Raw genomic sequence first — 23,123 nt, 5'->3', positions numbered from 1 at the left:
TACCAAACAGTGCGTCATCAGGAGTCATTAGAGAAGGATTTATATGGTGTCAAAGGAGACCGCGGCCTGGCCCGCTCTGATCTAACCCCAAAACCACAGAGAGCAAAACTAATGTTCATATGCACTGCAGGAAGGAGAGAGGAGGTGGGCTTGTGGGACCTGAGTGTGGCACTGAGCTGGTGTATTTGTCTTAGCTGCTCGGTCTACGTGCTCCCTTGTCCGCTCTGTCAAATAACAGGGTTTTAAGGGGGTGGAGCCTTAGCTTACTCTCCAGAAAGTCTCAGTACTTCACTCCTGCAAGAGCCTGCAATGATCACACCACATCTAGCCAGCTGCTTCGCAAAACGTTGACAGGTTCAGTGTATGCAGGTGAGACAATAGGACAGACTTGCCTGTGACACTATCAAACAGTCACTCCACTGAACAGCAGCTCACCTGCAGAGTGTGTGCGCTGTCCCAGCCTCTCTGCTCCTGCTCTGCTGCTCCTGCACACGACAGAAAACACCATCAGGTTAGCGTGGACACTCACTGGCTTTGAAAAACGCATCAGCCAGCTACAATATCATCCACAATACACAGAGCACAGCTATATTTAGAGGGTGGTGAATCAGTGATGAGAACAACAACATGAGGTGGTAGGATCAAACAGGCCAGTCATTGCACACACATTAACTCCAAAGCCTCTGAAAACAAGTAAGTGATGTCATTGTTCCAGGAAGTGCAAACACTTCACTGAAAAGTGATCAAGGTGTGTGTTTTGTATGTAAGGAACAAAACTGCAGTGGTAGGCACACGTAAAGGCTAGGTTTTTTTCTGTCTTAGCAGGGCAGAATTATGAGCCTGGGCCTCTTTCAGCTAGCTCTGGTGCTAATGCTAGCTGGGCCTCAGCACGGGTATGTTTTTAAAGTGTGAGTGCTTGTATTAACTTAGCGTCGAATAGTATAATACTCGTTTAATGTCCCGCTGTCCTTCGAGGCCTTTGCTCAGTGGATCAGAATCTGGATTGGACACACACACACACACACACACACACACACACACACACACACACACACACACACACACACACACACAGAGGAACAGAACTCATACCACAACCATATTTCCACCTACCTCTAGTTTTACATTTAACTGTTATGATGTTATGATGTTGATTACATCATCACGTTTCCTGGATACAATGCAAAATATAAACAGTGCCTCCGAAACCAAGAAAAGCTAATGCTTACCAACACCGCCACCATCACAACACACACACACACACACACACACACACACACACACACACACACACACACACACACACACACACACACACACACCTTTTTTGGCCTGCTTCCACTCAGTCTCATTAAGAATGGAGGAATGTCGTAACTGATGCGTTCCAGTCACTCCTTCATCAGACCAGGAGAGAACTATGGAAGACTTTCACCGTCTCAATCAAGTATTCAACACTATGACTGCTCATGTGACAGCTCTTTCCAACACTAACTTATCTTTTCAAAGAGTAACTAGACCATAGACACACTCTTCAAAGGTTAAAAAGAATTTTAAAGAACATTTATGTCAGTCTAATGAATGTGGAATGAGATATTTTTGCTATGATGATTCTGTTGAAGGAAAGGAAGAGGTTTGTGGGGGAGAGGAGGATGAATGATGGTGACAGGAAGGTGACGAGGACAGGAAATAAAAGAGATCAAAGTGACAATAAGAGACATGAACAAAGATGTGTGGGTGTGTGTGTGTGTGGGGGGGGGGGGGGGGGGGGGGGGGGGGTGTAGATGGAGTTACCTGTGTGGGATGCATCCTCCACTGTGAGCTTCTCCACTTCTCCTTTCTCCACCGTATCCAGACCTTCAAATACACCATCCTCAAGGTTCACACAGACACAGTCATGAGCTTCTCTTTGGTTTGTGCCACCGTCAGCTTCAGGATGGCTTGCAGTAAGACTATTGCCATTTGCTGATGACAGAAGTTCAGCTGATTCCACAGGAGCAGTAGTTTCCTGTGGAGTGGGACTAGCTAGGGAAGCTGGGTTACTGGGGATAACAGGAAGTGCTGAACCACTCTGATGTGGCATTATAACCAGCTGTGGCTGGCTCTCCTTTCCTGGAGTGTGAGAGTGTGAGGCTGACAGGTCTGCACAGCACTCACTATCTTCTGATCTATCCTGCCACTCAGCATCTCTGCACTCCACAGAGTGACCGCCGTCTTGATCGGGGATCTCTCTTGTTTGAAAGTGCTGCTGTCCATCTCCCTCTTCAGGACAGGTCAGTGGATTCTGACAGTGGGACTGGCTCTCTCCGTCTGCCTTAGCTGTCATCACCTCTGGCAAAGGTTTGTTATCTTCTTCTTTAGGTGGTGAGTATGTAAAGACTTTGCTGTGCAGACTTTCTTTTTGAATTTCCTCTTTGGGCTGTTTTGGTAACTGAAGAGCTTCAGCACATGAAGGTAGGTCACTGTTAGCCTGATCGTCTCTGTTAGTTATACAAGATATCTCTGCAGAAGGTGCTTCCTCTGCTGTGTGAGCACACACTTGTCCTATAGATGTGATGTGGTTAGTGAGGTGAGAGTGAGAGTGTGCTGCAGGCTGGTTTTCTGTGTCAGCTCTGGCGATCAGCTGTGGAGCCAGCTGTGAGCACTGAGTCGTGCTGAGGCCGACTGCACCGCTCCCCTTAGCTAATGATGGACTGGTTCCTGCTTCTTTGCCAGCACACACTTGACTCTCTGACATATTGTCTAATAAATGTTGGCTAACTTCTATGCTAACCACTGCTGATGCTATTGCTACTGCTACAACAGCTACTGCAGCAGCAACCACATCTTCATCATAGTTCTGCTTCACCGCTCGCCCTCGCTCCATGGAGCACGCCTCTGTGGCACTGTCCTCGTCGCCACTCTGGCTTCTTTCCTCAACTCCTCCCTCTACGCCCACCCACATGTCATGTCTCATTTTCTCCGTGTGCTGCTGACCTCTCAGCATCTCAGGGGCCAAACAATGCTTTAAATATTCCCTTGCAGTGATCTCAGTGCTTCCTTCCTGAATGTGAAGGGGAGCAACATCCGCTCTATCGTCAGCTGGTACAAAAGCAGCTTCTGTGGGACGCACAGATTCAACAAGTCCTGCTGGTGTTCCTGTGGGATCCACACAGTGTCCTGGCTTTTCCTCCCTGAGCTCTGTATCCTCCGACTGTTTAACAAATTCCTTTGGATACTTGGAGTTTGCTAACTCGATCTGGATCCCAGACTCTGTGGCTGTACAAGTAACGGTCAGATCATCGTTTGGTGGCAGAGCCTCAAGATCAGCATTATCCGGTGCTGGCTGGACAGGAATGGCAGGCATCTGTGATTCCAGCTCTCCAGGGTCACGTCCTTGTGTTGCCTCCAGCTGCACACTTGTATTTATCTTTATGTCCACCGTACTGACGTCTGCTTCACCGAATTCTGAGCTCACGGTCTCATCCTCCGATGAGTCCTTTCTTCTTTCTGTGTGTGAAGCTGTAACTGGAGTGGAGTGTGCTGTCAGATGCTCAGTGTGACTGAGCTCTTCAGCCATGAAACCAGAGTCTGAGCTTGTAACATCACCGCCAGCTCCATGAGCGCTGCGGGCCTGGATCTCCGTGTGGCCGGGTAGGTGCATGGCATCGTCATCGGCTTCCTGCTTCCGGGCCGGCTCAGAATCAGGGAGGCAGCAATCGTCTGTCCTCCCAGTCTGCGTCTGTGACTGGATGCCGGGGTCTGTTGCTTCTTGGCTTTCTGACTGAATCTCTGTGTGACCCTGAGATTCTGTACTAGAGCAGGAGCTAAGTTTGGCTTCTCCACCTCCTCTCTTCCCCCTCTTCTTTCTCCTGCGTTTTTTGCTCGTTGCTAGTTTTTCTCCTCCCTCTTCAGCGCCTGCTGTTTCACAAATCCTTCTGCTGAAACTTGTCTCTCTGTTACTGGCCTCTTCTCTGTCTCCTTCCACTCCTGCCTTCTCCCAGTCTGACCTAACTTCCTCCTCTCGCTGCACTTCCCGTCTTTGTGCGTGTGGCCCATGTGACAGCGCTGGCAGGTTTCCAGCAGCATGTGACTGACTAGGAGCTGCAGACAGAGCCTGCTCTAACAGCTGTGGAGAACTAAGACCTAAAGCTTGAGGTGAGCTCGCATCGCAGTTTCTCTTCTGTGTCACTCCTTGCTCCAGTTGTCCGGGGATTCTCTCACCCGTGGTGCCACTGTCGTACCAGACTGACTGCGAGTTCACTTCTGTTCTCCCGGAATCTTCACTGGAAACTTGTCCGAAGTTTTCTTCCTCATACCAGATGGTTTTTCCGGCTGCTTCTGGTCCCATTATGCTTCCGGTCCAGCCTCCATCCCGCCATAGCACTCTCCTGCCTTTCCTTTCAGCATGTGTGGACTCGGGGCTGGCTCCCGGGTCAGATGAAGGACTTTTCTCCATAGTGCCGACTGGGCTTGGCTCCTCTTGCTCTGTCTGACTGTCCTGGGACTGCTCCTGACCCATGGCCACTGAAAGGAGACGAGCAGATTAGGGACTGCAGAACAAACAGGTCTATCACAGCTTAACTCTTAACTCTTACTCATCAAATGGATTACTCTGATCTGGATCACACACCCAGGCCAGACATTACACACCACAGCTGCATGCCGAACACATGAAACAGTCCCTGACCTGCCAGCTCAGGTCTGTGATGTCAGATGGAGCGGTTAATAGTTTGTTGAACCCCGCCTAAAACAGACACACTGCATCTACAGCAGTGAGAACAGGCCTGACACAGACTACCTGCAACGCTGTGATAAACCGCAACTTCAGACAGAGGCGAGCAGACTGATGATGAGCTGGGATGGATTTCTGACTGACCTGCTGAGCCTCATTTTCCTTCCTTCATGTATCCGAGACTGCAGCAGGTTTTGTCTTTAGTGATGATGACACAATCCCTACACAACAACGCCGCCTTAAAGAACTCATCTTTAATGTGAGCTAACAAACAACCACCGGGCTCCTTCAGCTCTGTGGAGTTCGGATCTTACTGCTCATCGTGTCTCTATCTGAGCAAGCTGTTTGCAGAGGAAACAGGACCAAACACACACACCTCAGAAAAAACCTCATAAACATGAAAAAGCTCAGATAATGTGTTTGTATGCACGTTTTCATCAAACAGCAGTTTGCACAGATGCACAGATGTCTCGTTTGTTACTCTTTGAGTCTTTAAGTAACTGAACAGCCAGAAACTCACAAGCTCATCGTTCCTTTTCTTCTCGTCTCTACACAGCCTGCACTTGTTGTTAAAGAGCGTTTCGTTTTTGCACACACCTCAGACGACGCACAGCACAATAAAGTTGTGTATTCAGTTACAGGACGTACCTGTCCCATCTGCAGCTGATTCCACTGTGATTTCTGCGCTGACACTTTGTGTGTCTCTTCCTGTCTTTGACACCAGCTTACGCATCAGCAGCTCCACTTCCTGTTTCTGGTCTTCCTGTTTATCTACGACACTGGCCGTAGGCAAGGCAACCACCTTCCTGCCAGCACACTTCCTTTCAACACCTGGTCCCAATACTGGCCTTATGGGTGATGGAGTTTCTTGTGTTCCTCCGACATTAGTCACGGTCGCCACTGCTCGTTGTCTTGGTGAGAGAGTTCCACTTCCTGTTGCTGTGCGAGGCCTCCGTGCACTTTCTCGGCTCTGGTTTCCTGAAGACTCTGCTGCAGGTCTTGTGACTTTGGCGGTTCTCTTTTTGTTTTTCTTGTTCCTCCCAGTGCGGGCAGCTGCTGTGCCCTGGTGTTCCCACCCTTTTTCCTCTCTTTGACAAAGACCTCCACTGGTACAGGATGTTTGACTGACAGCAGCCGAGTCGTCCCCTTGTGTTCTCTCCTCCAGCGAGTGGAAGCCTGAACTCTGAAAAAAGGAAAAGAAATACAAATGAATCGTATATGGAAACATGCAGAAATGACCCACGAAGCAGTTTAGCACATCGTTTGTTCAGTATGCGTGAAAGACAACATTAGCAGATGGATGGCTGTTACCCGAACGGGTGATCGAAGCTAATCTCAAAACTAACAAAAGAGTGACGTACAAAAGAGATGATCTGTCACAGCCATCAGTGCCTACAACTGCTGATAGTCATACAGCTCACTCACTCATTAAGGAAACGAAGGCTTCGCATGCCTACCACAGCAACCCACTGTATGTGGAACTGATCCCTACACTGCAAACAAGCTATCTTGGCTATCCACTCACATGTTCAGGCCAGCCATGAACTGTCAGGTGAGCTGCATAAAGTAGGTTTAAAACCTGAAGAAGAAAGGAGACACTTGTGGGAATTTTAATTTCATTTGGCCTTCACTCCTCTGGCTCACAGACCTGCAGGAAACAGCAGGTCACAGTCCAGCGTCTCACTCTTCTGGTCTGACTGTGACACCTGCTGGCTGGGACAAAGTGCTCTGTTACTTCAAGCTTTCCTGTAAGGTTTTCCACTGGGTGGATGTTATCACTTCATGGAAATCATGACGCATGCCACATATGCCACACCTGTGCAGTATAAACAGTTTAACGCTCCTCTGCTGGTCACCTGTCTAGGACAGCTGGCTCTGTATTAGCAGCAAAGCCCATATTTATGCAAGCTCACGTTGTATCCTGGAAATGATGCAGATGCATGTGTGAGCACGTTGAGCCCTGGGAGTTTCCCTTTGACCTCATTATCCCATTGTCATATTACAGACACTGCTTAATAGCATCGCTACTCACCAAGTTACCCTATAAAAGTTCACACACACACACACACACACACACACACACACACACACACACACACACACACACACACACACACACACACACACACACACACACACACACACACACACACACACACACACACACAGCTATGACAATTAGAATCTAAATACAATAATGAATGAAAGCCTCATGCAGCTACAAAGTAGCAAAGAAACAAGCCAAATTCCATCAGCAGCCAGGAACAGGAAAGAGCTGCAAAAGTCTTTCTGCACACTGTGACTGTTGATGTTATCTACTCACCACGGTGGATTTGTGACCCTCCATCAGCCTCCTCAGCTCCATCACTTCCTCTGGTAAACAGCAGCGCCCCCTGCTGTCTGTCCCTGTGTCCCCCTCCCTCTGGAGGAGGAAGGTTAGGGTGTAGGTACCTACACTGGCATGGTACTGAAACACTTGACCTTTGGGGTAAACCTGCAGTGTCTCCTCAGCTTCCGCTTGAACATCTGGGAGCGTTGCATAGCTGCAATGACAACAACAACAAAAAATGAGTTTTCTTGGTTTCCTCTGTAGCGCACGTGCACAGATCCAGATACCAGGATAACAGGAAACACAGAGAAATACAACCCCAGGGCTCCTACCTGTTCACAGGAATGATTAGAACAGAAAGTAAAGTCACAACGAGGGAGGAGCTGAATCAGGAAACTGTGCAAGAGCTCAAATAAAGACACACTTCACCTCCTGTCTCTGAGACACACAACTCATCCATGCCCTCCCTAAAGAGGAGGAGCCCTAACCATGCAGCCAGATCACATCACAGAGCTCAAAGCTACTGATACACACACACACACAGACACACACACTTCGATGTGTTGTGCTCTTCTCAGGGACAAAATGAATGCCTCATGTTTCTGTGAACTCTGCCAGCTCCCTCCCTCTGATTCAAACACACAAACATTTTCCAGGAACTTGGAACGTTGCTGCTGGGACAGGATCTGATCTCTAACTCTCTAACAGGGGCCCAAACATGTTGATGTCATGTATGTATGTTTTGTGTTTGGGAGAGCGGGGTCTTGCATCTACTGCTCGTCTCTTTCCTAGCACTGACTTTCTGACCCCATCAACAGGAAATCACAATCACCTGCTCTCTGATGCCTGCTGCAGGTGTCTGTCTGTTTTATATGCTGCTATTGTTGTTGTACAGTCATCTGCAATACTGCCACCTACTGAGCTAGTATATGTGTATTTAGTTCTGCTGTTCTGTGCAAAAATGACGCCCTGCTCTCTGATGAATGTGCTGGGGGATAAAAGTTCTGGGTACTGTGTGTGTTTGAACACAGCTATGAACACATCATTGTCACCACGGCTTACTGCCTCACAGCCACAATGGCACTCGTGCATACACTGTGGTAACTGTGGCCTGGAAAACAGATGTTTCGAAAATGAAAAACAGTAAGGTGGGGCAACGGCACAGTTTTAGGTGGGGTTTGTTTCCTCCGAACAGTCATTTAATGCAACGCTTCAGTTCACCTGCAGACATCCAGCTGCACCGTCTCGTCCTCATCGGTGACAGAGCTGTGAGAGGCCTGGGCACACAGCAGCAAACACACAGCACCCAACTGTGTCCTCAGCTGCTACAGTCTTTGCACCACCCATTCAGTAAAGCTGCTGAGGCTTTGAAAAGGGACCCAACACTTCATCCAAAGCATGAGCTAAAAACACTAACATCATCTCTAGCTAGCATCTGTGGTGCTGCACATATTCACTGGATCCCTTTTAAATATATTAGGAGCTTGTTAGTGGAGCTCAACAGGACAATAGGATTAGTGGCCACACTGAAGACTGAGGGCAGCAGCGATGAACACACTGACCGATCACAACACAGGACAATACACACACACTGGTGCCTTTCAGCTCCCAATGGTGGCCACCAAAGTTTTCATGCCTTTAAAAATACTAATAAAAATAAGAATAATCTCCATATTTCTCTGGCACTGAATGCAAACCAGATTTACTGAAGACAGTTCTATTTCTATTCAGTTTTATTCACAGCAGCAGTTACCTCAACACACTCTGTATTGTAAAGACCCACAGAGAAACCCCAACAATCAAAAACCACATTTGAGCAAGCATTCGGCAGCAGTGGGAAGGAAAAACTCACTTTTAACAGGAAGAACCCTCAGGGAGGGGCAGCCAACTGGACCCCTGTTGTGTGCCGGAGTGTGTACAGAAGAGTGCAGAATGTTGTCACTGTGTTTCAGTTCAAAAGCTTCTTGATAAACTCGGAGCTTTAACCTCAGTTAGTACCCGTTAATGAGCAGTACTCACTGTGTGAAGAGCTCCAGAAGTGGCTGCTTCCCTCTGCTCTTTGCAAGACATGCTGGAGCTGAACCCTGAGTGTTCGTCCTTCGCAATGCCTCCTTCCCTGCGGGCTGCTGCAGGAGGAATGTTGGTGCCGTCTTCAGACCATGACTGGCTGCGAGCTGCAGCAGGCTGGAGGGCTGCTGGTGCTCACACACAGCTGGAGAAGAAGAAACGAGAGAAAATGTGATGGTTGGATTCAACTGAAAACAGAACAGCTCCTGGTGGACAGAGAAGAATAGAGTAAGGGTGGCTGTAGCTCAGAAGTTAGAGCACGTCATCTGCTAATTGGAAGGTTGGTGGTTTGATTCCTGGCTGCTCCAATCTGCATCCCAAATATCAGCCTGCGTGCCAAAGTTGGGCAACATACTAACAACCTAAAGTTGTTCCATGAACATCTGTGAATGTTAGAAAGCACTCTTATAGAAACATGTGCTTGGGTGAATGAGGCATTTTGTATAAAACGCTTTGAGTGCTCTGATAGAAATGCACCATATAAGAGCCGGCCCATTTACCACTAACTCTGTATCTTTAAGAGACGTGTGTGTGATGAAATGTCTGAAAACAACAAGCAGAAATAGTGAAAAGGAAATGTATGTGGGTCATGTAGCAGTGCTTAGAGCATCAGGGGGGCTGCCAAACAGCAGCAGAAACAGACTTGCCTCATATTTAGTGGACCTAAAAGGCTTCATGAAATGTTTAAAGCTTCAGTGGGCAGAAAAGTACAAACACTAAACCAATGCTGACTTAGACCGTAGTGAAGATTATAACAGCAATTTGGTGCTGACTGGAAGTCACGCAGCAGGACACGGCGCTCCGCTCAACAGTGACGTTCAGTGTAAACAAGGAGAACAACGGTGCTTTTGTCTCCATTCATTCAAACTTTCATTATTAAAGCTACAAAATCATCCAACGAACCATCTGACGTTAGAGAAATCTCACTGTTAATGGCAAAGTTGAAGTATTTCGGTAGGAAAACCTGATTCATGCATCCAAGATAATTCACGCACATTCATCATGTGTAACAAGCTTGGAGCACGCAGGTGGAATTCATTGTGCACGCTCTGCACGACTGTCATGAAGTGAGTTGGGTGATTCTGAAGAGTCCTTAGTGAGCTGTGTGTGACGTTTGAGGACCACTGCTGGTGCTGTAACACAGAAAAACCTGCTAGCTCTGCTTGTGTTTACTGTTATAAACAGAGACTTTTCCTTCTGGCAGAGTGACACGCAGACTGACTGAACACGACTCAAACCTCTGTTTGCATTCTCCTCAGCCTGCTCTTGTGACCTTTTATAGAAACAAGTCTAAAAGTTTAGCTTTATTATCCAAGTGGCCTCCAACTAGGCCTTCACTGCAGTCCCTGAGTCCCTCTGGACAGTGTGTGTGCTGCTGGTATTTGGATTATTTTAATGTAATTATCTATTAAATAATATAGTTTCAAGTGCAGTTCAAGTGCTAACAGACCATATGAAAAGGCTGTGCTTCAGTTTTGGTGGATGTTAGCAGTTATCTGTGATGCATTCATACAGCCCATGAATGCAGCTCATTAAAATCTCCATCCTCTTATCGCAGTATGGAGACTTCTGGCCACAAAATTAAGATGATACCAGCTCAAGTTTTTAAAAAGCTAACTTCACAAACCCATGGCTGCGGCTACTCTATGTCCATATCTTCTTCATAGGTTACCAATGAGCTGTGGGTGCAGATTACAGCCACAGGACTTCTGTGAAGTTGCACAGCACTGGGTGTGAGCCACCAACCACAATGGCACCTGCACACCACCACAGGGAGACATTCTGTCCAGCTGGGAGGAGAGCACAGGCAGACAAAGATTATGCTGCAGGGATTACATACCCCTTATAATCTGGAAGCACATGGGCTCCCCATGGAGAGGAAGTAGCTTGTGGGTGGGACACCTGGTCTTCTTTGGTTAAGTGCTATGTTGGTACATACTGAGATAAAACCCCTGTGCTAAAAGATGTATGAGGATCACAAGGTTCAGCTTCCTCAGACCGCCGTGGCTGCTAATCAAACGTGTGTAGTGCATGTCTGCAGGTGGAACCAGATAAACCTTCATAATATTCTGCTAAACATTCTGAAGCTGGGACGCTGTGTTGTGGGTTCTGGCTCGGCACCTTGGTGAATACAAAAAAATTAAATAGCAAACCTTTAAAATTACACAATATGCAAATGCCATCTGAGCTGGAAAAATCCGTCACCGTCTGAGAACTGGAAGAAGACTGACCCTGCAGGGGCAGCCTGTACCTGTCTGTTCTCAACCTCTTCCAGGTGAGGCTGACTCTCACTGCAGTAGTTTGCACAGAAATCATGCTCACTCACCAGGGCAGCTGCTCCAAAATGAAGCGACATCCATCCGTGTGTCGGGTCTGTTCGTGTCCGTCACTGTGACCGTTCCCTTCTGCACATCTGTGTGTGTGCTGCAGGGTGCTTGTGGTGCAGTCCTGCGGTGAGGCTGGCTGACATGCTTCAGGGCCAGGCTCTCAGCTTCCTCTGGACTCTACCACACAAACAGAGGCACACTGCTGAGCACTTCTTCAAAACTCTCAATTTCTGAGTTTCCTTCTAAATACCAGCAGCTTCAGGACCCCTCTGTCTCTTCTCACTCACCTGCTCCCGGTTCAGTAGGAATGCTTCTGTGTGCTGCACACCACACACTGCAGTCATCATTCAGATACACTCCTACAGGCTCTTTGTCAAACCTGTCAATTGTCAACTCAAGTACATCTGCTCACATCTGCCTGTTTCCTCACAGGGATGTGTGTCACACAGCTTTCTGCTGCCTAATCATCATTCTTAAACAGGATGAACAAAAAAACATCACCCTCCATTGTGGAAACTGCAAACATGACCTGCAGCACACACTCATCACACACATGTCACAAAGGTGCCCCATGCTCCCAAACTGTGGTACCTATATTATTTTATAATATATATATTTTAAGAAATCCTTAACCATAAGATCCCTGAAACTGAATTTGTACTAGGTTTTATCTTGCTTGAGAAACAAAGTATGTTTGTTTTTACACCAGCCAATAGGGTACAGGTTTACTAGCATAGCCTCCTGACATCTGACCCACATTAAACTCATGGACTGAACACACACCCACAACCACCTACGCACACACAATGGACAAAAACAAACAAATGGCCAACTGTACCCTCATACACACAATAATAACATGGACTGAACCACCACTCACAACCACTTGCACTTTATATAGCCTCTGTACATTCTGTACAATACGATAATTATAATTCTACAACTGTTTACAACTGTTTATAACTTGCATAGTTCATATTTCTGTATAGTTTTCATATTTATATCCTGTTCATAGCCTGTACAAAGCTTGTACACCCACTACAGCCTGTACATACTTATAGTTATAGCATATTCATAACATACGGTACCTTCATATCGTGTACATTGTAACATACCCATAATAGACCCATATTTTGTACCCTCATACCTATAACAGACCCATTTCTGTAATATATCTATATTACTGCTAATATATATTTTGTAATATATCTATATTACTGCTAATATATATTTTGTAATATATCTATATTATGGCTAAAGTTAACTTTCTGGATGGATGCAAACTCTGCTCTGTCTCAGTCTCAGTGCACACAGTCTGAGAACTGAGTTGTTAATAATGTCCCTTGATGGAGGTTTCAGTCAGGTATACTTGTAGTTGTGGGTGGCAGTCATTAATAAGTAATAATCATATTAGAAATAAAACTGGCTCATGTGTACGTCAGGATTGTAAACAGGCCTGCCGCCTCACAGTGCTGACTGCTTTCTTCAACATATGAAGACGTCTGCCGCTCTCTGTTGTCAGGCACGTACAATCCAAACTTTAACACTCTTGTGCTCATATTGGAAGTGATCAGTTGCTGCAATAGTCTCACATCATTTCCATCCATCCCACCAGTCACATGACATCATGACAGGGCTGAACCAAAGGAGCTCTTTAATGCTGTTACCTGTATAAAGGAGAAGGTCTGCTGCGAGTGTGTGTCCACTGATCCATCAGGGCGAGCCAAACACAGTGTCACCAAGACCTGTTCACACACATTATGGCCTACACACACACACACACACACACACACACACACACACACACACACACACACAGTCAGTTTCTGGCAGGTGATCTACATGCAGAGAACCTGATACGTGATGTGTGCTAATGTGTGATCTATGGGTGGAGTTGTCAGCAGCACATCAACAAAACCATCAAAATTATCACTCACTCACCAACAAGTTATCTACCTCAGTTCATCCATAAGACAATTAAAGAGTAAACAAATTCACTAAAGCATGAAGTATGAAGAACTGAGTACAGGAGTCTGCACTGTGAGTCTGTACAGATGGTCCCAGGCTCCAGATCCCAACCTAACGGAGCTCAAGTCTGGATTAGTGGAACCAACACAGGACTGCTTCAGTGGACGGTGAAAGCAGGAGGGCTGTGTAGCAGCTCCACTCATGTGAACACACATACTTTCATCCACCTGCAAAACTTCTGCACTCTCTGTTCTGGTATTTCAAAAATCCACTCAACCAGCCGCGCGAGTGTGAGTGTGTGCATGTGCATGCATGTGTACATGTGTGTGTGTTATACCTGGACACATGGCCTGCAGTGTGACATGACTCACTCGCAGTGTACTGCTCACGTGCCTTTGTGTAGACCCAGAGAAAATCAGGTAAAAGTCTGCTTCCTTCTCTTCGTCCTCATCAAGCTGCACTGTCAGCAAACAGTCTCCCTGACAGAAAACAGTGTCACAAACATGGCATCGGCGATTGACTGCAGCAATGCTCACAGATTGCTGAGAGTCAGCAAACACTACCTCACATCAGCTACTCTATCACAGATGATAGATGGAAAAACAGACCTATAAGTTTGGAAAACGCCTGTATGGCTGAAGCTAGATGATGTTTTCAAATGGTATGGCCCCTGTGCTTCACAAAAGGAACCTCACTCGAAACAAAAATGATGGCATGTGACAGATCTGGGTCTGTGCCATCTGCTGACTGTTTGGTAGTGAAGTGTGTTAGCATATTTGCTAATCGGCTGGCTAGCTGGTGTTTAAAGTGCATTTGCCACACCAGGCAAGTTTAATAAGACATTCTAGCTCCTTTACAGCTCATTATGATGCCTTATAAAAACAACAGATACTTACATAAAGCAGAGCTTCCCGTGGATTCAGTTTCATGGTGTCAGACACTAGAAGAAGAGGCAAAGCAGAGATGTAACATTCACAGTGCCAGAGGAAATACACCAGGAAGTATACCAGATCTGCAACATGAAAGGTCTGAAACAGCTGAAGTGAAAAACAGTTATCTTCTCATGAAAATGACATGCTAGGATGTGTTCGCTGACAAACTGTATTTTCATCATCGTCCACACATTACATACATGCTTGATGAAGCTGTGTGCAAAGACTGTAACATCTTGCCACCCTCTTACACACTGCTGCAGTTTTTTCAGGGATGTGCCAACTGAAACTCTGAACCAACACAGCACATAAAGGTACTTGCATTTAGTTTTTTTATATTCAGAGGCCAAGATCAAGGCAACACAGAGGAAAGTTGCTATATGCTGCATGCCAGTGAACAAGACATCTACTCACTGATCCACACCATGAGGATCATAACATTGGAATGTCATTCAGACTGGAGAAATGTATCTGTAGCAAAGGGAGGGAAGGTAATCAGACTGTACTACCAGAAGGCAAAACCGCAGACATTGAGACAATCCAGCACGTAACAGCAGGGTGCAAGATGCCAGGAGGGCAGGGCATACATGGAATGCCATAACCAAGGCCGGTAGTGTATACAGAAACATCCGTGCCGAGTAAGGCCTGGAAGTCAAAATGGGTGGTTGGGAATGACCGAACTAAGATTCTGTGAGACTTCCAGTTACAAACAGACAAACTGGTGATGGTTTACATTTTAGTCTAATCTAAACAAAGTTTAACACACACTGACACACTGACACACTTCCACGTCCTTTCCTTCAAGTAACCATGCTGTATGTTCTGTAATAGTGAGATGTTTGCTCAGCCTAACCTGATAAGAGGGTTATGTTCGTTTTTCCAGACGCAAACATTAAATAAGCAGTGGATTCCTAGGAAGTGGAGCATGTGCGATATGTTCTTTCTGTGTGTGCGGAAAAAATATTTTTCTACTTCAGCGTATTATCTTATCTGTTTGAAAAGAAAAACACTTCTTAGCTGTGAATGTTTTGTCTTTGGTTTTTAATATGAGATTTTAGAGTGTTTCATACGCTTCACTATTAGCAGTAGCTGAATTGCTAGAATGAGCAGCAGTTTGAATGTCAGACTACAGGAGTGGCACTGTGACGGCAGCACCATAGTCTGGCACAGTCTGTCACTGTGCAGCAGCTGTGGAGACGTGCAGGTGGACAGAGTGTCGCTCAGCACATGGCAAGAACTTGTTGCAGCTTTAACTTGACAATGTAGCAGTCTGCATTAGGGCTGGGCGATATATCGAGTTTTTAAAAAAATATCGATATATTTTCATACGAGATATAAGATGTGACAATATCGTTTATATCGATATAGTCTATGTTACGTTAGAATTATACTTGTGGAGCCGCAGGTTTGCCTCTCTTTCGTCCACTTTTGTCTCTACACAACGTTACTCGGCCTCGCCTCTCCTTCACTGAACCCAACTCCCCCTCCCCCATAGTTTCACCTGCAGGCAATGACAAGATGAAAGCGGAAAATGTCCGTTAGCGAGTTACCGTGCGTGGGGCTGGACGGCGTCAACATGTTAGCGAGCTAACCGCGCTAACGAGCTAACCGCGCTAACGACATGCAGCCCGGAGGGGCTGCACGGCCTAAAATCCTTTCATTTTCTCAAAAATCGACAGTGCGCCTTATGTATGAATTCTGGTTGTGCTTACTGACCGCGAACCGATTTTATGTGGTACACAGCGCTCAGCAATCTGTCAAAAAATGTTTTAATATGACTTTGCTAAGCTACGGAGCTGCACCGCTTGATGGATTGTCGGAGGATTACGGCTACCGAGGAGGAGCCTCGCGGAGTGATACGTACTGTGTGTGTATAAGGACCACAAATGGCACCTGTTCAGAGACGTGGTGCAGCTGTGAAATCTGTCTCTTTGTTATTATGCTCAGCGTCTATTAGTTTACATTTTGACTGCACAATTGTGAGCTTTTTGTTATGCACAAAAACAACATTGTTTTCTTTTATTTATGGACCATGATTATTTAATAAATGCTGATAATTTATTTTTGAGTAATATCTACGCTGTATGTAAATAAAAGTGCCCGTGTGACATCTGGGACACAGTGTGACTAAGAACTCTCTTTTTGTTCTTAACTTATGGCTTTAAAAAAAAAAAATCGAGATATATATCTTATATCGCTATCCAGCTAAAAAATATCGAGATAGGAATTTTGGGTCATATCGCCCAGCCCTAGTCTGCATGACTCACTTACTGTTCAAACCACACTTATTACTGACAAGTGACAGAGACACAAAGCTGCATTCAGCTCTCGTACATGCACTGATTTGGTCAGCCCTTTCACAGACAGGAAGCAGGAAGTCAGAACGAAACAGGGGAATCCTTACACACCCAAAGGACAAGACTATTTCTCTCAGACACACAAACTCACAGACACACAGTCTTTGTATAACAGAGCTTTTTAGAGCCTCTCATTCATGAACTGGTGGGAGGTTTTATCATTACGTCAGGTACTTAACCAAGCTGTAAAGAATCCTGCTGACTGCTCTGTAGCCAAGACAGAAATCTGACATTTTGTCTGTTTAGCAAGGAGTCTTTTTCTCATTGGCTGGCCACAAACGCCAAGCTCTGTTTAACTCTGTCTTTGTCCAACGTCTGAGAGTTGCAGTGAAGCTGTAACATAAAGGAGGACATCAGCAACGCACACTCGCAGCTCTGCTGCATTTTTACATTCGATATTCAGTCTTGCTTGCAGCGATTAATGAGCTCTCACATTCCTGAGCTGAAGAGTTCTGCCCTGAGGCTGATTCATGCTTTCCACTCATGCCACTAGACTCTGGTACCTTAGTGGCAGAGTTCTCCTTTGCTGAACATGAACATCTTTAAAGTCACTTTTAAACTGTTACTCAAGAAATAAATGACAGCTGTCTGTGCTTTCTATATAAAAGCAGCGAGTATTTCTTTAGCATGACAATTTGTGTGTCAATTAGAGACTTCATCCAGGTTAGTGGGTAAAGAGGCTCGCTCAGTAGAGACTTCTAAGTGGCTAAACCGGATCTTCTTGTCTTTCTGCCTGCAAAGATAATCCTCACCCTCCCATGGATGGATGTATGCATCGTGTGAATGTGTGTATAAATCTGTGTGTGCCTGCTCACACCCCCCATCCCACAGCAGGGGCTCATTAGACATCAATCTGTTCACTGATTCTGCTCTGCAGCTGTCCAAGTACAGACTATCAGCTTTAATTCAAAGGGTTTAACAAAGAACCGAATCAACTCTTTAGGAATTATGGCCATTTTTACAGTCTCCCACTTCCAGAGGCTCAAAAGTAACTGAGCAGTTGATGACAAACTGATTCATGACCCATAAAAGATCTGGAGTCAGTTCTAAGTGTTGAACTTGCATTTGCCATCTGTTCACTGAAACTCGCAGAATGATGGAGAGGAAATGTATGAAGAAAGAAGATTATGATCTGAAGCATCCACATGATCTGTCAGCATGGTGGAGGGAGCATTATGGTATGGGCATGTACGGCTGCCAGTGGAAGCGGGTCACTGGTGTTTGTTGATGATGCGACTCCTGATAGAAGCAGCAGGATGAATTGTGAAGTGTACAGGGCAGCACTCTGCTCACATTTAGACTAATGCTGCAACACTGAGCAGAAAGAGGTTCACAGTTATCACCACAGATGATAACGATCCAAAACAAACTGCAAAAGCAACCCAAGAGAGACTATAATATATCATTTAAAGAAAAAAAGGGTAGACAAATCAGGTAATCTGTGTGTTCTCTGGTTTCTAGTAAAGCTGACCACATTTAAAAATCTGCACATTTCTGGATTTCATAAAGTCTCTTTGGTCGGGTAGAATGACACAGAGAACTTTTTCCCTTTTGGTGGCTCGGGCTTTAGTAACTATTATTTTGTCTGTGTCTATTAATAAGTGTGGACATTAACTTTAATAGAAAAGTCATAATGTCTGCGTTCATATCTCTTGGTAAATATGGAGGTCTAACACTTTTTCGGTTTGAGATTGTGTTGGGTGAGGGTCAGAGGGCAACAGTGGGCTGTAGAAGGTTAAATACACTGTGCAGGTTTAGAATTAAGAGTTAAGTGTTGTTCATTCGATTTCCTTTTTACACCTATTAGTATATTGGATCCAACTATGGACAGGTCACAGCAAAATCAGTCAAACAACAGATGAAGAAATTTACAGGCTTGTTAGATATGTGCAAGAAAAAAATGAATAAAAGGAAAAAGCATGTTAAAATGGAATACTGAAAATAGGGGAAAAGCTGCTCCTTTGCCAAATAATAGCTTACCAGTGGACTAAACCTCATGGGGAGAAGTTTTAAATCCAATATGTTCCTCCTTTGACTTCTTTGAGTTAGCACAAGACTCCCCAGATTGAAGAAGCTCTCCACAGGCACACTCGAGGGTATTGCTGTGTTTCATGGAAAGAGTCTATCCTGAAAAAGTTCGGGATCCTCAAATATTCAATAACTTCAGTGTCTGAGTGAAAGGAAGCAGTATCCTGCTCTTCAAATACAAAGAAGTCATTTTCAGTGACGCTGCAGGCCGAAGTCTGTCACTAAAGCGCTGCATCTTACTGCTCACTGTGGGACAAATGATGACAGTCAGCACTTTAGTGCTTCTCTTCTTTTACAATGTGGTTTTCGTCTTGATCGCGGACAACATAGGTTACAGTGGAGTAGACATTACACTGACAAGTATCCCATATCAGTGACATTCACATCCAAAAACTGACTGCTGTCTACTCCACTGTAGACAGCAGTCAGTTTTTGGATGTGAATGTCACTGATATGGGATACTTGTCAGTGTACTTGATTACTAAAATAACTCACAGCTGCAGTTTTATATAAATGGTTGTAATTTGTCATGGATTTTTTTAGGATTCTTCTGCTTCAGTGTTAAAAGCCTTAATAAGTCCCAACCTTAACAAATGGCAGGCTCCATACGGTCAAATTGTGTCCCCATCTAATCGTTCAGTTATAGCACATGCTGATGAGCGAGTTATCTGTTGTTACAGTGTTCTGTGACCATGGCAGACAGATTAACTATACTCTATAAATATTCTAGGCTTACAGACTGCATACAGACTGCTGCCCTGTGCTGCTGTTCGACGCCTTTGCAAGAGAAAATAAAATAAAAAACAGTTTCTGTGCTGTGTGCACCTCAATTCATTTCATATTTCCACGACGACCTTGGTGTCACCTACGGGATCCTATGACTGATTGGCATCTGGGGTCTGAGATGGACATAAACTGATTATCCCTGAAAAGTGCTAAGACCAACAACACTGGGATTTTCATCAGAAGACCACATTGTCTTCAAGGGTGAGAGATCCGAAGAAATTGTTATAATTTTGAAAAAAGAAAATTAGGAAATTGATTGTTTCTCTGTGTTCACACCTGGTGTAGAGTTCATTACAGGGCCGAGTAAACCCAGGGAGCTCAGCAGAACAACTTTAAATGACTTTCAAAAGGAGAAAGTAACCGAGGACCTGGTCGTCCTCGCTGTATTGACTGCTCCATCATATAATAGTGGAAAACAGTTTAGATTTATAGCCTATAGACAAAATGAAGGAAGATTCAGCATGAGGAAGCTAAATCAGCTGGAAGAGAAAGCAGATCTTAGAATACAAGAGGTAAAATGGTAAACGAACTGGTTCTTAAATAGTGGTTTTCTACTCTAGCTGAGCATTCAAAGCTCTTTATACAACAAGCCTCTTAAACACACTTAAAGCCATTCAAACAAGCACTTTTCCCCCTATGCTTAAGTACTTTCATTCTAATACTCAAACTCCAATGGAGCACAAGTTGAGGTTAGTATCTTGCCCAAGGTTATTTGGCATGCACACTGGAGCAGGCAGGGATTGAACCACCAACCTTCTAATTAGTAGATGAGCAGTGCCCTACAGTACGAAGCTCGTTCAACATATCCAGGGTATCTGTCATGGTCCCCGTGCCTGCTCGGCTGGCCCTGTGTGGCTACATGTTATGTTTTGTCTTTTCTCTTTCTCCTCTCTCTCTGCTCGCTGCCTGGGCGGAGCTCATTGTGAGCTCCCGGCCTCCACCACCTGTAGGCAATCACCTGTGGCTCCTCACCTTGTTTGCTCCCGCTACTTAAGGCAGTGACTGAGAGCACCTCGCCGCTGGACTATTGAGTAACGCTCGTCAGTGCTACTTTAGCCTCAGCCAGTTTTGAGCTCTGTCCGTGAAAGTTCCGTGCTAACTCTTGTTCTCTGTATGCAGATTTCTCGTGTTTGGTTTGGAGACTCTGGACGCTTTTCCCGACCCCGCTCTGCACCCCTGGGAACCCTGGCCCCCTTCTCCTTCACCTGTATATAGTGCACCTGGAGTGTGTAAATAAACCTGTTTTTCTGAGATTTCAGTCTGCGCCGAGTCCTCCCTGCTCCTCCGTGACAGTATCTTTCACTTATCTTAACACTGGCGATCAGGCTAAACGGTCATACAAAGCTGGTTATCAAATCGCTAAGCTAACCCAGGGTTAACTACTACCTACTACAGCAATGTTATCAAATGGCAACAAAAAATATCAAAAGGTTATAAAAATATACCAGTAAAATGCACAACTTCGGAGAAGTGAATGAAGCTTCGGAGCAGCTTAAGTCACCATTGTGATTTACTCCAGTAAGAAGTCAACCACCTTTGTAGTACAAAAAACCCAGGGTTAACCCTAAAACTCCAGCAAAGAAATAAAATTATTTTACTGAAAATCCCAAACCCCCTGGAAGCATTAAATGTGTGAAAGTATGAGTGAGAATGCAGGGACAGAAAGGAAGCTAAAAAAGGATAAGGGTAAAACAGATAACTCGTCTCTAGAGTTATCTTGATTGCATCCTTTCTTAGAAGTGTCATGGACTGCTATGTTCAAGGCAGAAATAGGACTCCAATGCAAACTGAGGGTTTAAATACACAAGAGGACATTAGGAAGGAGTGGAGACACCAGAGGAACAACACAGAGCTAAACTAAATCTAACTAATGAGATAAGGAGATGAAAATCTCAACACAACACACTTGACACAAGCAACTATCTGTGGTGAAGTGTGGTTTGTGGTTCAGCTGCAGGGGAGAGATGAAGCAGTGGGTTCAGGGTGTGGTGTCAGGGAGGCTGACCAGAACAGCTGATTTCCATTATCTTATCATGCCTCCCCTATATAGGTTGGATACCGAGAGCTGATGGGAGAGGTGTGTATGGTGTTGGATTGAACGGAAGTATGGCAGCTGGAAAGCTGTACGAGAAGACTGAGCAAAAATCCAATGTAAATAAACATACACGTACCTTGTAAAGTTGTGTGCGTCGGGTCCTTTGTCACACTTTTAAAATAAAACAGGAAGTAACTAACACTAAGACCAGGACTAAGACATACAAACTTGACGGAGCAAAACCTGACGTAACGATCCTCTTTTCTACCAAGACTAGCGACTGGAACATGGCATGTCACCTCTCTGGGTAGGAATGAGCCTCAGCTAGTGCATTAGGTTTAGAGGTACCGGGTAGATATAGTCAGGCTCACCTCAGTGCACAGTTTGGGCTCTGAAACCAGTCTCCCGGAGAAGAGCTGGACTCTGGTTCAGTTTGGAGTTGCCCTTGGTGAGAGGCAGCAGGCTGGGGCTCCGTTAGTCAAACTCGGATACAGAAGGAACAATGCGGTTTTCCGCCCGGTCGCAGAACACTTGAACAGCTCTTTACTCTCTCAAGGATACTTGAGGGTGCATGGGAGTTTGCCCAACCAGTATACATGTGTTTTGTGGACTTGGAGAACTCGATCCTTAAACAACCACTGCAAGAGCTTGGTCTGCATAACTGGCAATAAGTCGGACTCATTCCCTGTTTGTGTTGGACTCCACCAGGGCAGCCCTTTGTCACCAATTCTGTTCGCAATTTGACCATCGTGCTAAAGCAAGAGCTGAGCGTAAAAGCAAAACTGTCGATTTACCGGCTGATCTATGTCCCTACCCTCACCTATGGTCACGAGCTTTGGGTAGTGGTCAAAAGAACAAGATCGCAGATACAAGCGGCGGAAATTAGCTTTCTCCAAAGGGTAGCTGGCTTCTCACTTAGAGATTGGGTGGGCCCTCCAGGAGGGGCTCAGAGTAGAGCTGCTACTCCTCCACATCAAAAGGAGCCAGTTGAGGTGGTTTGGGCATCTGATAAGGATGCCTCCTGGGCACCTCCTGAGTGAGGTGTTCTGGGCATGTCCCACCGGGAGGAGGCCCCGGTGCAAACCCGGGACACACTGGAGAAATTATATCTCTCGCCTGGCCTGGGAATGCCTCGGTGTTCCCCTTGGACAAGCTGTACGAGGTGGCAGGGGAGGTCTGTGCTTCTCTGCTTAGCCTGCTGCCTCTGCGACCCAGCCCAGGCTAAGGGGCAGAAAATGGATGGATGGATGGATGGATGGATGGCATGACCTTAAAAAGGCGGTTCATGGTCGAAAACCCTCCAAGGTGGCTGAATAACAACAATTCTGCAAAGATGGGTGGGCCAAAATTCCTCTTAATTACTGGAATTATTACTGCTAGTTTCACTGCTAGTTTTAAGCATTCCAACGTACATTATGTAAACTGCAGAAAACATACACACACTGCCATTGTATGTCAAACACATATAAAGACTGAAAAAGCATGCACGCGCACACGCACGCACACACACACACACTTGGCTCTTGCGACAGAAACAGAGAGAAGGACATGTTTCCACAACTTGTTGTAATTATGTGTTTTAA

At 45.5% G+C, this 23,123-nt stretch overlaps 1 protein-coding gene across 6 annotated transcripts in view; it reads right to left on the bottom strand.

Annotated features, from left to right (window-relative positions):
* The window catches only part of LOC101476157 (uncharacterized), a 61,381-nt gene that overhangs the window by 30,573 nt on the left and 7,685 nt on the right, over positions 1 to 23,123 (bottom strand). For all 6 annotated transcript variants that reach the window (XM_012920482.3, XM_012920483.3, XM_023155698.2 and 3 more), the window contains 9 exons: positions 14,299 to 14,342; positions 13,740 to 13,881; positions 13,102 to 13,199; positions 11,434 to 11,611; positions 9,060 to 9,252; positions 7,035 to 7,254; positions 5,360 to 5,894; positions 1,792 to 4,503; positions 436 to 485 (listed from right to left, as the gene is read on the bottom strand). In XM_012920482.3, coding sequence (XP_012775936.2) covers positions 436 to 485; positions 1,792 to 4,503; positions 5,360 to 5,894; positions 7,035 to 7,254; positions 9,060 to 9,252; positions 11,434 to 11,611; positions 13,102 to 13,199; positions 13,740 to 13,881; positions 14,299 to 14,331 — 4,161 coding nt within the window. In that variant the 5' untranslated portion in view covers positions 14,332 to 14,342. The remainder of the gene's footprint in view (positions 1 to 435; positions 486 to 1,791; positions 4,504 to 5,359; positions 5,895 to 7,034; positions 7,255 to 9,059; positions 9,253 to 11,433; positions 11,612 to 13,101; positions 13,200 to 13,739; positions 13,882 to 14,298; positions 14,343 to 23,123) is intronic.

This window comes from Maylandia zebra, linkage group LG7 (assembly GCF_041146795.1).
Source record: "Maylandia zebra isolate NMK-2024a linkage group LG7, Mzebra_GT3a, whole genome shotgun sequence".
NCBI lineage: Eukaryota > Metazoa > Chordata > Actinopteri > Cichliformes > Cichlidae > Maylandia > Maylandia zebra.
This window is presented reverse-complemented; position numbering and strand designations above follow the sequence as displayed.